Raw genomic sequence first — 15830 nt, 5'->3', positions numbered from 1 at the left:
TCTTAGATGCCAGTGCCTGCTTTCTTTTATTTTCTGTGAGAAGAATTATAATAATAAACCTCACAGGTGTTTGAGACTTTAATTATCTGATCATGATAATTGACTGGATAAATGATTGATGAAGGTAAAATTTATTATTTTTGAGGTCCACAAAATATGCATTATTTTCCCTGTTTGTACTGCCCTTAATGGCAGTGAATGATAATAATAGTTGCAAGATTATCCTTCTTTTGTAGTCAATAATAACATTGTTTACAGCTTTAACCTTATTTTATCTTATTTAAATGAAACTAAACAATTGAAGGAAAATAGACTATTGGCTCATCTTAATTCTGAAATTGATTGAATTAGTCATTTTCCCATAAATATATGTAATTATTTTCTAGTTAACTATTAACTTAGGTTAACAGATAAGATAGAATTTTATAGTGAATTTACCTTAGTAAAATGTCGATTTGATCTATTTTGAGGAAGATAAGTATAGACTAGACTAGACTAGAAGTTCCATGAGAGTAATGGCTGTTTCCATCTTGTTCACCCAAATACCCTTGGTGCTAGTGTTTGCCTGCCAAATACAGGTGCTCAAGAAATAATCGTGGAGTGAATTAATGTAATATATTGTGATTCCCAGATGCTTACCTGTAATGAGATTGCATAGGCTCACTAATTCATCATCTCATTAAACAAGTAAATTGAAAATCCTTTTATTACCACTTATTATTGCTGTTTACTGTTTAGAAGACAAATTATAAATAACTGAGTTAAATAGAAAAATGGATGAATTATGAATAAATGTAATTGATAGCTGTAATCTTTCAAATCATGAGGTCTCTGGAGGAATAAAAAGCAAAACAAAGAGGGCCTTATGGTGAAAAGATTCAAAATAGATGTTCTTTAATGTTAGGCATAAATCATAGATGATAATCAGCATATGAATGATTCAATTCAGTAGCCATTATTTGCTACATTGTACTGGGTGATTTCATGATCGTAGTAATGCTTTGAATTTTCCTGTCTCTTCTTTCTTTCAGAGTGGTTTCCATACTCTCTCATAGAACCACAAGCAGTCCTCTGAGGGAGGATGGGAAAGCGTATTCTCATTGGAATGTGAATGAATGGAGGCACAGATGGTTAAGTAAAGTGCCCCAGCCATTTGCTAGTTGGTGACAGACTAATATAAATGCTTTTTGCCATATCTGATTCTTCACACCTGCATATTTCAACCTTGCAGATTCACAGTAGCAGAAGTAGATGTCAGAAAAAGAGAGGCATAAAGCTGAGAAAAGAATGTCGAGTTTAGCACATGACCTTTTGGTTACAGTTTAGCTTCAAGAGGCTAGGTTTCTAAACGTCAGTCTTCCGAAACCAGATGCTTAGGTAAAATATTGTGAAATCCCAGAGTGCGCCCACTGTTAAGTAGTGTGTGATCTTGGGCAAATAAAGATCTTTCTGTTCTCATATTCAAGAACTTCAGAGGTTGCTTATCTTTCATTCAGTTACTCTAAGATTTTGAAGTTGTTGAAGAAAAACAGTATTTATTTTAGAAATGATTAATTATTCAAATGAAATAGTCAACTCACATTTATAGCAATTACAACAGCTGTTTACAATAACTGTCTATCATCCTGCTTTTGTTGAAAGGATCCGAAGTTGTACACTAAATAAATGTGAATGAAGAGTGTAGTCCCTAAGATTATAAAAGCCCTTATAATCTAACTAAAAACCAAATGCCAAGAAAGCAGTGATGAAGTAGAAAGTGGATGTGGCTAAGATAGAAGATATCACAAAAAGAAAGTCTGGTCATCATTGGTGACTGCCAGAAGAGGTCGTTGGTGCTAACTGTATTGACATAATCTCATGGAGTAAGTTGTGTTTAGCAAGAACGTGTAGCTCTTCTCTTCCTTTGACATGTGGCTCTAGAGCTGGCTTCCAAGATGGGAAAAAAGATTGAGGAGTAGTAAGTGATTAAAGTATAAATAACTTCAGCCTCTTTATCTCCATTGTATTATTAAAGGCCCTGTACCCATTTGACTATGTAATTATTCTGAAGCAATGTGAAATCATCAATCCAGTGGCAGAATTCTTATTGTCCCAGACCCCTGAATTATATTATTAATAATTCTAGCCAACATTTATTGTGTGGTTTATGTCGGGCACACTGTTAAGAGCTCTACATGAAATATTTTATTTATTCCCACAACAATTCTTTGAGATAGATATTATTACCATTTTCCATTTACAGGTGAGGACATTAAGACTTATGAAAGTTAGTAACTTGCTAAAATATTTTGTGAATGTGTTTTCTGTATGTTTTTCAAGAGAAACCTGAGGGTGGGGAATGGTTATTGCTTTATAATGCACATAAATGTTGTTTAACAGTTCAAGATAGGAAGTGAAAAAATGATGTGAATTTATTAAAGCATTTAGTTGGAATTGCTAGCCTTTTTTGCATTGATTATAATAATAATTGCTTGAATTGAATTTCCTGAGGCAGCAGCTTTGGAATCAGACAGACCTAAATTTGCATATCAGCCTTGCTTCTTCTTAACTGGGTACCTTTTTAGTCAGCTTAACTTAAATGTGCTGTGCCTCAGTTTTCTTCTCTGGTAAGTGGGCATCATATCTCCCCCTGCCCCCCAGTTCTGTTATAATACAGTCAATCTTCATTATTCATGGGTTTCATATTTGCAAATTCTCCTACTTGCTAAAATTTATTTGTAAACCCCAAATAGCCTCACAGGCATTTGCAGGCATGTACGGAGCAAGAAAAATTTGAGTCACTGACCACATGGTGCTGGCTAAGCTCGAACAAGGTGACATTCTGCCTTCTTATTTCATTTCTCATCTTGTCAGCAAAGTATCCTTTTCACAGTCTATTCAATGCCAAGTTTTTCCCCCGCATTTTTGTGCTTTTTATTAGTGATTTTATTGTTTCAAATGGGCCCCAAATGTAGTGCTAAGGTGTTGGCTAGTGAGCCTAATGTCAAGAAGGCTATGATGGACTTTTCAAAGAAAATACATATGTTAAGCTTATTTCAAGCATGAGTTATAGTGCTCTTGGACATAAATTCAATGTTAATGATTCAACAATGTATATTAAATAAGATGTTTTTAAACTGAAACATACATAAAACAAGGTTATGTATTGATTGGTTGGTGAAGATATTGTGACCAGAGGCTTGCAGGAATCCGACCTTGTTTATAGGAGCAGTTGTTCAGTATTTGCTAATTTCGTGTTCACAACAACTTATTTGACTACTGTGAATAGCAAGAATTGACTGTAGTAAATATTGACTACATTAACTTTCAACTGTATCTCTCAGTTTTTTCTTTCTGGCCTTAGACAAGGAAACATCTCTGAAAGAGTTGGAGATATTCTTAATGACTTTTACATTGTGGTGAACACTCTCTAAAATAGCGTCAGTGTGTTTAGAAGACACACTTTACAAACACAATCTTCTCCTTTTTAGCTTCTAGAGTTCCTTGAAACAAGTTATCATAAAATATTACTTATTAATTAAGTTAAAAGTTCAATTTTGGACACTAAACTGTCTTCCAAGAGAACTTTATTTTATCAGAAAGTAAATATACTATGGTTATTATCTCATTTTTCAGAGATAGAAACTAAGGCCTAGAGATATGAAGTAACTCCCTCAAGGTCACAGAATTAGGAAGTGGTACAACCTGGTCCCAGGATAGTTTTAACCTTGTAGCCAGTGTGCAATATTCTTTGCTTAAACTTGTCTTATTTTCTGATGTTTTACTAATTTTAGGATCTTGATGCAAGAGTTAGAAGTTCATTGTACAGCATCTTAAGCTTTGCTGAAGAAAACTATTATATTTATTCAGTGAATAAGTAAGTAGATGAGTGTGGGGTTTAGCTCTAATTCTTTAATTAGTTTTTCAAAATTGGCTTGTTTTTATTTGTTGCTAAGTTTCCAAAAGAGATGTGAGGTTTTGCTGCTTTGCTCTCTGCCGAGAGATTTGTTTCTCTTCATAGGATAATTTGGAGGTTTTATTTTCTTCTTGTTTCTTTAATATCCTGATTAAAGGATTAGAAAGCCCTTTGCTATATTTGAGTCACTAATACCACTCTGAGCACAGAACCACACACTTGGGGGACATAGATTTGCATTTGTTGAATGAATAATAGCTTAGCCTCAGAGCTGCCTTCTTTTCTGTAACTGCGTCAACTGATCTTCACGTTGCCCGTGCCTGCTGTCTCTGCATACACTTCTCAGAATTATCAGAGAATGTGACATCAGTAATAAGATATAGGTTGTGGAGATGTCTAGGCTGGAGTTGTGAATATTGGAAAAGTGGGCTTATGGCTTCATAGTGAGGATACTTGTTTAGCTATTGCGTGTGAAACACTGCCCTCCCATCCATTATCCTCTTTATGTTTCATTCTCACTCACTGGATCAGCCTTTTAGTCGGACTTAGTGTTTGTCAGATACAATTAGTAATCCAAAAAGTAATCCTTGTTTTCTGGAAGCTCAGAGTCTCCCATGAGCTGATAAATGGGGTGTGTGTGTGTGTTTGTGTGTGTGCGCGCGCATGCGTGCTTTATTGGAAGTATTGCGAGAAAAGTATTGTAGGAACACAGAGGGAGGCACAACTGCCTGCATGGGAGGTCTGTTATGAAGAGAGTCCTTTCTGAGTTGGAACAGGAGTTTTCCAGGTAGAGCTGGTGGGTTGTCAGTGTCTCCAGAGAAAGAAGAGCGTAGCAGCAAGAAAGAGGATGAAATATTTTGGGAATGATATAAATTTCGTTATGGTTGGAAGAGGATGGGACAAGGGATGAGCCTGGTAAAACAGATTGGGCCCAGATTGTGAAGTGCATGTAGTGATAAGAGACTTTGGAAAGCTTTAATTAGGGTGTGACATGATCAGAGCTTTAGAAAAATAATTCTGATGACAATGTGAAGGGGAGGAAGTTGATGGGGGAGTGCAGTGACTAATGGATTATACAATCTTCTGCCTTCCAGCTTTCTCCTGTGCTTCTGGAGAGTATTTAGAAATGAAGAACCAGGTATGCAGTAAGTGTGGTGAAGGCACCTACTCCTTGGGCAGTGGCATCAAATTTGATGAATGGGATGAATTGCCAGCTGGATTTTCCAATGTTGCAACATTCATGGACACTGTGGTCGGCCCTTCTGACACCAGGCCAGATGGCTGTAACAAGTAAGAATCCAAAGGAGCCTTTGTATCTTGACTGAATACTTGGGAAGTGTGTGGTTGCTCTTTTTCAGAAGGAAGTTGGGGGTAATCTCGGTCCTGACTGGGATTATAGATAAACTAGTTGCAAAGAGTCATTTTTTTGTACAGTCATTATGAATAATGTAGCTGAATTTTCATGAGGTTAAAATAATTGCTCTCTAGACGTAATATATATTGTATCAGAAATTCAATAAAGCTATTAGAAAAACAAATTAATTTTCTAATAATATAACTACATTCAAGCCAGTGATGTTTCTACAAACCCTTCTCTAATTTTTAATGGATGATTTCAGATTTTTTTTTTCTTTTCCTCTGAAAAGAAGAATGCATAACCTTAATTTAGACCCTTGATTATCTCCTGTAAGAGAGAGTGGGTTAAATACTCACTTCTTTGCTTAATTTCTACGTTTTACATAGGAGATTATTGGCTTTGCCTATGACAATGCTGGAGGAATGTTAAATTGTTTTGAAAAAACACAGAGTGTTTACCTTTGGGCTGTAACCCTTCCTGTTCTCTTGCACATTGACTATGTAAAATTTCCTTTCATGTGGCCGTGATTAGGAGAATTAAACTTTAGGACATCGGCTATCTTCTGAGAAGAAGGGCTTCTCAGAAACTCAAAATTTTTGCAATGAGCTAAGGATGCTGGGGAATTATTTAGCTGTGCTAAAAGATGTGTTCTCTCCCTCTCTCCCTTTTGTCCTTCCTACCTTTCCTCAATCCCTCCTGCTTTCTAGCTCTCTCTCTGTGCCAAGTGACATTTTTGCTTCCTGATAATGGCCATTTCATTTTATAGGGTTATGACATTAGACGTCATTAACAGGATTATTTCTCAAAATATATATGTAAATGTGTATACACGTGTGAATAGATATGTGCACACATGTGTATATATACACACGTGTACTATATATATATATATGCAAATGTATATATGTGTGTGTATATATGTAGTTTAAATAAAAGAGTTCCTTATGGAAGGTGTTAGTAGGATGTTATGGGACCTCAGATCTTTGTCTTGGTAGGCAGGAGATATTGACGTCTTCTTTTTCTACTTGGAATAGTTTATTCATTAAAGAAACTGAATGATAAGCAGAAGTTTTTCAATCTACTGTCTTCTAGTATAATTTTCTTAATGTAAATTTCAGTCTGCTATTGCTATGATTACCTCCCTCCTTCCCTCTTTTCTTTCCTTTTTTCTACCTAGTCAATCTTGCAATTTTTTTACTTCTTTATAGTTGGTTGGGTCATATAGAAGATGTATGTTGAACTTCAGAAGAAATTGCCAAAGTGTTTTCTAAAATGGTTGCATCAGTATAGACTCCAGCAGTGCGCTTGAGTTCTAGTTACTCTGCATTTTACTGACATTTGTATTATTGTCTTGTTTTATTTTAGCCATTCTCGTGTGTCTGTGAAATGATATCTCCTTGTGGTTTTAATTTGCATTTCCCTTCGTATAATGATGTTGAGCACTTTTCATATGTTTGTTGTCCATGTGTTTATTTTTTGTGTGAGGTGTCAAAATATTTTACCCATTTTCTACTTTTTTGGGGTTATTTTATTACTGAGCTGTTAGTTCTTTGGTTGTTCTGGACATAAGTTCTTGTCATGTATATAGTCATATAATATTTAACATATAATATATGCATATGCACATATACATATACTTGTGTGTAATATTTCCTCCTAGTCTGAGGCATTTGCCTTTTCATTTTCTGAAAGATATTTTTAAGTTTAAAATTTGAAAAACTACAATTTATCAATTTTTTTCTGTTATGATTAGTATTTTTTATATCTTCAGATAACTTTGCTAATTCTTGATTACAAAGGCTAAAAATTACAATACGCATTATTATAGTGTAATTAGAGATACTGTACTTTTTCTTACGTAAAACTTTACATCAGTATAGTTACATTTACACCTGCTTCTTTGTGCTATTGTCGTATGTTATATTTAGAAACATATTATAAACCCTACAATACAAGGAAATGTGTTTTAAATAATCATTTTTTAATGAATTTAAGAGATGAAAAAATATAGCTTTATATGTTTATCTACATATTTACCATTATTGGTACTCTTTCTTCCTTTATATAGATTTGAATGTTCAGCTAGTATTTTTTTCAGGCTCTAAAATTTCTGTTATCATTTCTTGTAATGCAGGTCTGCTGCTCACAAATTCTCTCCAGCTTTTGTTTACCTAAAAAATATCTTTATTTTAAACTCAGTTTTGAAGAATATTTTGTTCAACATAGGACTCTGGACTTTTTCTTTTCTCTTTTTATGCTTTAAAGATGTTGTTCCATTACCTTCTGAACTCTCCCTTGTTTGTGATGAAAAATTAGCTGTATTTTGTATGATTAATTCCTCTCTATATAATGTCTTGATTTCTCTGACTACTTATAAGATGTTCTTTATATCTTTGCTATTCAAGAGTTTTATTACAAGGTACTCAGCATTGATTTTCTTTGTGTTTAACGCGTTTCAGGTTCACTGAGTTACTGAGATTTGGAGGTTGATTGGGAATTATTTTAGCCACTGTTTCACCAATAGTTTTTCTGCCCCTTTCTCTCCCTCTTTTCCTTCTTTGACTCCAATTACATGTATTTTAGACCACTTGATATTGTCCAAAAGTCACTGAAGCTCCAGTTTTCTTTTCACTTTTTTTCTTCCAAACTTCAGATCACATAATTTCGATTCCTCTATCATTAAGTTCACTGGCCATTTCTTTCGCAGTCTCAAACTTGATCTTAAGCCCATCTGGTGAATTTTAAATTTCACATATTGTAATTTTCAGTTATATAATTTCCATTTAGTTTATTTTATGATTCTTATTTCCCATAAAATACTTGAGATTCCCCATCCCTTGACTCATTGTGTTCATCTTTTATTTAATGTTATTGATTATATTTGTAAGAACTGTCTTAAATACGTGTCTGTTTCTTTTGCCCAATTCTTTTTTCTCAATTAAGGGTCAGATTTTCCCACTTCTCTGTGTGTCTAGTAAATTTTTATTGTATCTTGGACCTTGTGAATGTTAAGATGTAGGGAATGTGGGTTATTTTTTTCTTCATTTGAAGTGTGTTGAATTTTGCTCTGGCAGGCAATTTATTTACTAGGAGAGCGCCTTGATCTTCTCAGGCCTGGTTTTATTATTTTTTAAGGTGGCTCTGTACTGGTTTTACACTTAATTCTAGGTCATAGCCTTTACTCTAGTGCAGGCATTGGCAAACTACAGCCTGTGGGCTCTCCCTCTGTTTTTGTAAATGAAGTTATATTGGAACACAGCTGTGCGTATTTATTTCTGCATTGTCTATGGCTGCTTTTGAGCTACAATGCGGGACTTAAGTATTGCAGGAGAGACCAGATGGTTCACAAAACCAGAAGTATTTACTGTCTGGCCCTTTATGAAAACATTTGTTGACACTTGCTCTTGGCATGGCCCTTATTCCTAAGGTGTACAAATTCTAGAGTTTCAGATGAGTGTCCAATATGGTTATCAAGTTTTCTCCTCTCTGGCTGGCCTGGAGCTCTAATGACTCCCATTAAAGTGACCTCTATGATTATGTCTCAGCTTTTAGTGACTGTTCTCTGGTAGGTACACTCCAGCCCTAACCTCAGGACCTATGGAGAAACTCCATATGGACTTCTGGAGCCTCTGTTTTCTCTGATTCTCAGGCCTGTGAATTCTAGCTGTTTCAGCTGACCCAAACACTCGTCTCGGATGCTCAGCTTAGTGAGACCACTGTGCTCTGCTTGGATGCTATGTCCTGGTGCCATAGTCTGGAGAGTGTCCTGAAGAATGAAGTCAAGGTCAATTTGGGCTTTATCTCATGTGTCTTTCTGCTCTCAAGAATCTCAGTCCTGCACTGCCTGTTGTCAATGTTTGAACATGGCTCATATATTTTGTTTAGTTTAGTAGATTATTAAAGAGAAAGGGCAATCCAACGCCAGTTAGTCATGTGGGATGTGGAAGTCTCAGTCTTTCATTAAGGTTTTTTTCTATTAGAAAAAAGGAAAGAATTTGCCAAAATCTCACTCTTATCATCCAGATAAAAAGTTAAATCTGAAGAGAATGATGTTACCTTATGCTGCCCTACTGTTTGGTTAGAATTTTTTTTTTGCCCAGAAAGTCAATATGTGATTCATTATTGATTAATTCTAAGAATTAACTTATGGTTAGATTTACAACCCAAATTTTGTTTAACAGTGTATTTTTTAAATTTTTCGTCCTGTTTTGTAGATAAAAGTTCCAATTAGACTTTTATTCCTACTATATACTATGAAACTGTGATCTGCATTTTATTTAGGTTCATTTTAGATTGGCTTTTTAAAGGACTGTTTCTTCTCTCATAGCAAGAACCTCCTCACCACCCTGCTATGTGTACATGTTTATAAATAAAACTTCTTATGTTGTTTGAAAGAATAATTCCACATAAGACTATTAGAATTTGTGGTCATCTATACAGTGATCAAATTTTTTGGTGAAAAATAACAGTTTCATAGCAAATTGATACATAACCTTACCACAATTTTGGAGCTCATGTGCCATAAGAAATGAACATTTCCCAGTAAATGTGTTGGCCTTTGAGTTCTGGAAAAGCTTCTGGTCTTTTCTGCTGTGCTTTAGTGATGGAACTACTTTTGAATCTGAGTTACATAACTCGTGAACAGAGGAGGTTTCTGAATGCTCACATAAAATGCCTCTTGGTTTTGTTTCCACAGCTCTTCTTGGATCCCTCGTGGAAATTACATAGAGTCAAATCGTGATGACTGCACGGTATCTTTGATTTATGCTGTGCACCTTAAGAAGTCGGGTTATGTCTTCTTTGAGTACCAGTATGTCGACAACAACATCTTCTTTGAGTTCTTTGTAAGGGTTTTTTTTATATTCTAGAATTTATTTATTTTTTTTACTGAGGAAATTTCACCCTGAGCTAATATTCATTGCCAATATTCCTAATTTTTCGCTTGAGGAAGATTAGCCCTGAGCTAACATCTGTGCCAGTCTTCCTCTACTTTATATGTGAGACGCTTCCAGAGCATGGCTGGTGAGTGGAGTGGGTCCGTGCCCGGGATCCGAACTCGTGAACCTGGACCACTGAAGCAGAGTGCACGGAACTTTAACCACTTTGTCACAGGGTTGACCCCCCTAGAATTTACTTTTTAAGGAGAATTCATGTAAAATTTCTTCTAATCAGTTGTTCCCATTCCATTTTATGCCTCTTCAGTTTTTCATATTGACTGAAGCTTTTGATACTAAAAGAAAAATTTTTTTCTATAATATTTTATCTAATGGTTAATATTGTTTCTTTATGTCTGAACTCCCACCTTGTAGAGTAACATTGGGCTTGTTTTACTTTGGTTATGATTATTAAATGACCATTTTGTTTAGACTTTTTGTGTGGAAAATATTTTCGCCAAGATTCATTTTAATTGTTTTTTCTTTTTTGTTTTTGAGGAAGATTAGCCATGAGCTAACATCTGTTGCCAATTCTCCTCTTTTTGCTGAGGAAGACTGCCCCTGAGCTAACATTCCTGCCCGTCTTCCTCTACTTTATATGTGGGATGCCTACCACAGCATGGCTTGCCAGGTGATGCCATGTCTGCACCCAGGATCTGAACCGGTGAACCCCGGGCCACTAAAGTGGAACCTGTGAACTTAACTGCACCATCAGGCTGGCCCCCCAGTTGGTTTTTCTAATAGCTACAGATGTTCTTTTGTTGAAAATATGTTTCCACCAGTTTTAGTTTTTGTTTAAAAGGTTTTTTTTTCTCTTTGCAATTTCAAATATTTAAATTTTTTAAGTGTAATCATGGCAATATTTCAGAAGTAGAAGTGGCCACATGTTTCTGATTCTATCAGTTTTATACAATCTAAAGGAATCGGTGGGTGGGTTAGTTGATGTCTCTGTCAAGAGATTAAATAGCATTACAGAATATAGGATAAAATAATACTCTAACAGAATAGGCTGTTACCACTAAAATTATTTAATTATTTTATGTAAACTGATTTAATCTAGCAAATATTTGTGGTGGTGGTGACTCAAATGCTTGAGAAAATGTTTTCAGATTGACTTCTTATACCAAAAGAAGTGTGTGTTGTGCAAGTAATTGGGAAAATATCTTGTAAAATGTTTCTGTGCTCCAGTTTCCAGGAACAAATGTACTAATAATTCTAAATTTATATTGCACTTGATAATGGAAATTTCTAAATCAAGAGTTTGCTAGGAAGAGGTATTTTCCATGAAAGTATGAGCCTTAGATTTGAAGTCAAGAGATTCTGGCTCAGGTCCCAACTCTGCAGTTGCTAGTTGTGTTATTGGGCAATTAAGTTAACTTTCCAGCCCTTGGCATTCTCTTTTGTAAAGTGGATTGTGACAAGAACTTTTAAGGAGCCTCCGGACTCTAATATCCTTTGAGTTTAAGATGTTAAGCAACATTCAAACTGACTTGCTTTTTAACCTCCGTTTTGTTTGCAAAATACTTCTCAGAGTGAATAATTTCCTATTTCATGAGACAGTTTTGCAATACTACTAAGACTAAAGTAAGAATAAGCATTTAGTTTTGTATTGTCCAGTAAGTCTTTTGAGAGTTATCAGTAATGATACTCTTGAGTCATGAAGCTTCATTACTTCCTTTCCATGATGCCTTTGTTCTTCTGGCTTTTATAGACTGAAAAGGGATGGCGAGTTCATGTTCCTTCTTTTATTGATTATTGACTCAGAGGGTCAACTCTTCACGGTCATCATGCTAATGGTTAATGGAAATGAAATGTCTGAAGACTGAAAGATACAGTTATACCTATGGACATTACATAATTTAAAGCAATAAAGTATTTAATTTTAGAAGTATGTGGGAATTTCATTCAGCTCTCCCCCTCTCCTTTTTTGTAAATGGTGAAACTGAAACCTAGAGAGAATAAGCAGTTGGACTAAGGTTACACCTTTACTAATTACTTTTAGAATGAATAGCAGAACTTAGGTCTCCAGAATGTCAGAAGAATGTCACAATAACACATGATGTCTCATTTCAGCTGAAAAAAAAGGTTTCAGCCTATCCAAACATGGACCACCAAAGGTATATTCAGGGTCCAAATCTGTTTAAAGATGTCGTAACGCTTGCATTAAAATGGTCATTATGCTTATAATGTAAATATGACACTTAAATTTGATTAAAGCAGATCTCCTCAGTAGCTTATATTAAGTCTTTAGGAAATCTCTCTCATGGAAAACATTTTTATGTTGTTTGTAAACTGGACAGGAGGCTTACTGAAGTGGCAAGATGATTTAGAGGAGAAAGAAATAGACATCTTATTTTAACCCCACCCTGTTGCTAACTATTGTGAAACACTGTAAAGATGATCTGACTTTTTGATGTCTGTATTTTTCGTAGGCCTGGAAAAGCAGTTTTCCTTAGGTATTTTGGAAGAATTGTCTGGACAGCACAGAGTGTTTGGTGCTAAAGACAGTAGCTGTAGTCATTTGAGGTGGCATGGCATGTGCTTAGCATTTAACCCCCAGTGAAAATTTGAGACTTTGACGTAGGCTGTGGCCCCTTACCTACATATTTGGATTAAGTCCTGGGGTTAACTGAAGACAAAGCAGTTTTCATTTAAAATTTTACTGCCCTAAATCTTGTAAAATTAAACTTTATTTTTATACTATTGGGCCTGCATGGTGAATGCAAGCTTTTAAAACATTTTGGTAAGTTGGGCAGATTTTTGTGATGACTTTTTCTCCTTTAGTGAATTTTCAGTGTTAACTGCTCTCTCCCCCTCTCCCTCTCTGCCTCCCCCTCCTTAATTCTTAATGGGCTAGCCTTTTTGTTACAATAATGAGGATGGTTTGCTTAGAACCGTTCACTCAAATGCAGTTGTCACTTAGGCTCCAGAGGTCATGGTGTGTTGACTTGTTGAGAATTACTCATGGCCATTGTTTGGTATGTACTAAAAGAAGCTCTTGCAGCTTGTCCAGTGCTGAGTAATGAATTTAATTAAAGCCATTATTCAAGAAGCTTTACTGGGGCCCTTGTGTTTAATCCACAGATTCAAAATGATCAGTGCCAGGAGATGGACACTGCCGCTGACAAGTGGGTAAAACTCACTGACAATGGAGAATGGGGCTCTCACTCTGTAAGTCTCTCTCTATTCTTCTTTCTAACCAATCCATTCATCTCCTTCCTTTCTCAACCCTTTTTTTTTAAAGTTTAAAAAAATCAAAATTGCGTATTAATTTATACAATTTCTAGTTAGGGAAGAAATTGACCCTAAGTTTCATGGACACAGGTTCTTTCTAGGTACTTTTTCTTACCTTTCTCTTTCTCCTTAGGTTCCTTTCCCTTCTCTTTCCCATTGTACTTCAACTTTTACCTTTTCAAAGGGTCGTTAAGAAGAGAGAAGTCTTTTTACACTAATACACAAAACCTCTGGATATGTAAGTTTACAGATGTGCCTATCACATGGAGAGAAACAGTGACTCTTGGCATTGGAAGGATCCTTGAGTTCCTTTCATTCAACTTTCTCTGCAGTTTTTCCAACAAGTGATTTTCAAGCTTGTCTTGTTGGGGACTGTGCTGACTCCATTGTTGGGCAGCTCTGCATATCACAAAATTCATCCATTTTTGGAGCCTAAACCTGCTTCCTATTTATTTGCCCCCCATTGCTCAATGTTCTCCCCTGCCTAGTCTCATTGAGTCAGGTAACTACGTACTACTCCACAGGACAATGCTAACGCTTGAAGGCAAATATCAGGTATCACAATCTGTGAATCTGTTATTATTTGAGGTACTATCTCTTTGGAGTAAGACATGGATTTAAAATCTAACTCTGGCTTATTAGTAGTTGTGTTTTTTTTAGGCAATTGGCTTAATCTCTTTGAGTCTGATTTTTCGTGTGAGAAACGGGAGCAGTCTTGCAGGTTCAATGAGATGATGTATGGGAAGGGCCTAGGGTGGTGCCTGCAATGTAGATTGAGCTCTATTTCAATAAATGACCGTCCTTGCCTTTGTTGTAGCAGGTGCCTCATCCTTGAGTAATTAATATAATGTACCCTTTCAGAGTAAGTTTTTGATTTATATGTCTGGAAGTGATATTAGTAGCACTTAAGATGCATTTAATTAAGCATTCGTTCGGCTGGGCTTTGAAGGTACAAGCAACCGTTGGCAACAGATATACTCTCTTCACTTATGAAGACTTAGTACAAGGGGAAAGTACTTAACGCAGTACTTCTCTGAGGCTCTGGCAGGGTAAAGTAGTTGGCTGTATTTTAATTTTGTACAGCTTGAATTTGGCCAGCCAGAGACCACATAGAAGAATAAAGGTGCAAATGAGAAAGCAAGGAACTCTTAAAATTAGTTCACTTGACTAATGAAATGTATCAGAAAAGTGTTTGATTTATGAATAGAAAAATGTTCTGGTGGCAAAGGAAGCAAATATTAGATGTAGTATCCAGTGTTTAAGTTCTGGAGTTGTACAGTTAAATCAGGCTGTCCTATAAGAACAGTCCTATTTTTCTCCTGTTGCTGTTGCAGTGTTGTTTACGAAATAGTTTTAAAGGAAAGCAAACTCGTCTGTTGCCTTTTTGTTTTCAGAGCCCAAAGATCTACTTAGGAATAGTGGCAGCTAATAAATATATAATTGGTCTGAATGCCCTTCACTTTCTAAAATAAGTGTCTTTTAAATATAAACCAACACTTCGTGTAAATGTTTTGAAAATCATTTTACCTTTTTCAGACTTGAAGAATTTTCTTTTCCTTCATTATTACTCTATTTTTTTTTGAGTTGGCAATCTATTTTTTAGAAAATGTGAACTTCAGTAGAGCTTAGGTCTGAATTAACAGTAGACTTAAATTTATGGGTTGCAAATTAATGTATTTTTATTTTCCCTAGAGTTTCATTATTTATGTTTTTTTTTTTGAGGAAGTTTAGCTCTGAGCTAACATCTGCTGCCAATCTTCCTCTTTTTGCTGAGGAAGACTGGCTCTGAGCTAACATCCATGCCCATCTTCCTCTACTTTATGTGTGGGATACCTGCCACAGCATGGCCCGCCAAATGGCTCCATGTCCGCACCCGGGATCCGAACCAGCGAACCCCAGGTCACCGAAGCAGAACATGCGCACTTAAACGCTGTGCCACTGGGCCAAGCCCCTAGAGTTTCATTATAATGCATTGAAAAGTGTGTAAGGGATTAGCTTTTAGGTATGGTTGGAAGTAGCATGGTTTATCTGACCTAAGTGTCTTGTGTTTCTCTTTACAGGTAATGTTGAAAGCTGGCACAAACATACTATACTGGAGAACTACCGGCATCCTTATGGGTTCTAAGGCCGTCAAGCCAGTGTTGGTAAAAAATATCACAATTGAAGGTATTTCACAGTAGTCTGCTTTAATAGTCTCCTATCACATTTTTTAGTTAGTTAAAATATTATTTCCATTGTTGCTGTGGCTGGCTCAAGGGGACATGGGACAGGAATTAATATGCTAGGCATCATACAGGCCTAGAGACCCTGGTTTTGTTCCTGGCAAGTTGACTGGAGTTTTTTTTGTACCCTTAAACTGAATTATTTAATCTGAGTGAAAAAGTAAACATGATGAAAATTTTATGTATCT

At 35.8% G+C, this 15830-nt stretch overlaps 1 protein-coding gene across 8 annotated transcripts in view; it reads left to right on the top strand.

Annotated features, from left to right (window-relative positions):
- The window catches only part of ELAPOR2 (endosome-lysosome associated apoptosis and autophagy regulator family member 2), a 156887-nt gene that overhangs the window by 85514 nt on the left and 55543 nt on the right, over nt 1–15830 (top strand). For 6 of the 8 annotated variants that reach the window (XR_011502766.1, XR_011502765.1, XM_070507528.1 and 3 more), the window contains exons 3-6: nt 4990–5185; nt 9949–10096; nt 13271–13357; nt 15481–15586. Coding sequence is in view for 6 of the 8 variants with exons in the window: in XM_070507528.1 (XP_070363629.1) it covers nt 4990–5185; nt 9949–10096; nt 13271–13357; nt 15481–15586 (537 nt within the window). In the remaining 2 variants the exon portion in view is untranslated. Of the gene's footprint in view, nt 1–3795; nt 3857–4989; nt 5186–8904; nt 9037–9948; nt 10097–13270; nt 13358–15480; nt 15587–15830 lie in introns of those variants that run through there. The other 2 variants (XM_070507536.1, XM_070507538.1) reach the window with 2 other exon arrangements.

This window comes from Equus asinus, chromosome 1 (genome assembly GCF_041296235.1).
Source record: "Equus asinus isolate D_3611 breed Donkey chromosome 1, EquAss-T2T_v2, whole genome shotgun sequence".
NCBI classification, from domain to species: Eukaryota; Metazoa; Chordata; class Mammalia; order Perissodactyla; family Equidae; genus Equus; species Equus asinus.
The sequence above is the reverse complement of the archived record's forward strand: the minus strand, read 5'-3'. Positions and strand labels throughout refer to the sequence as shown.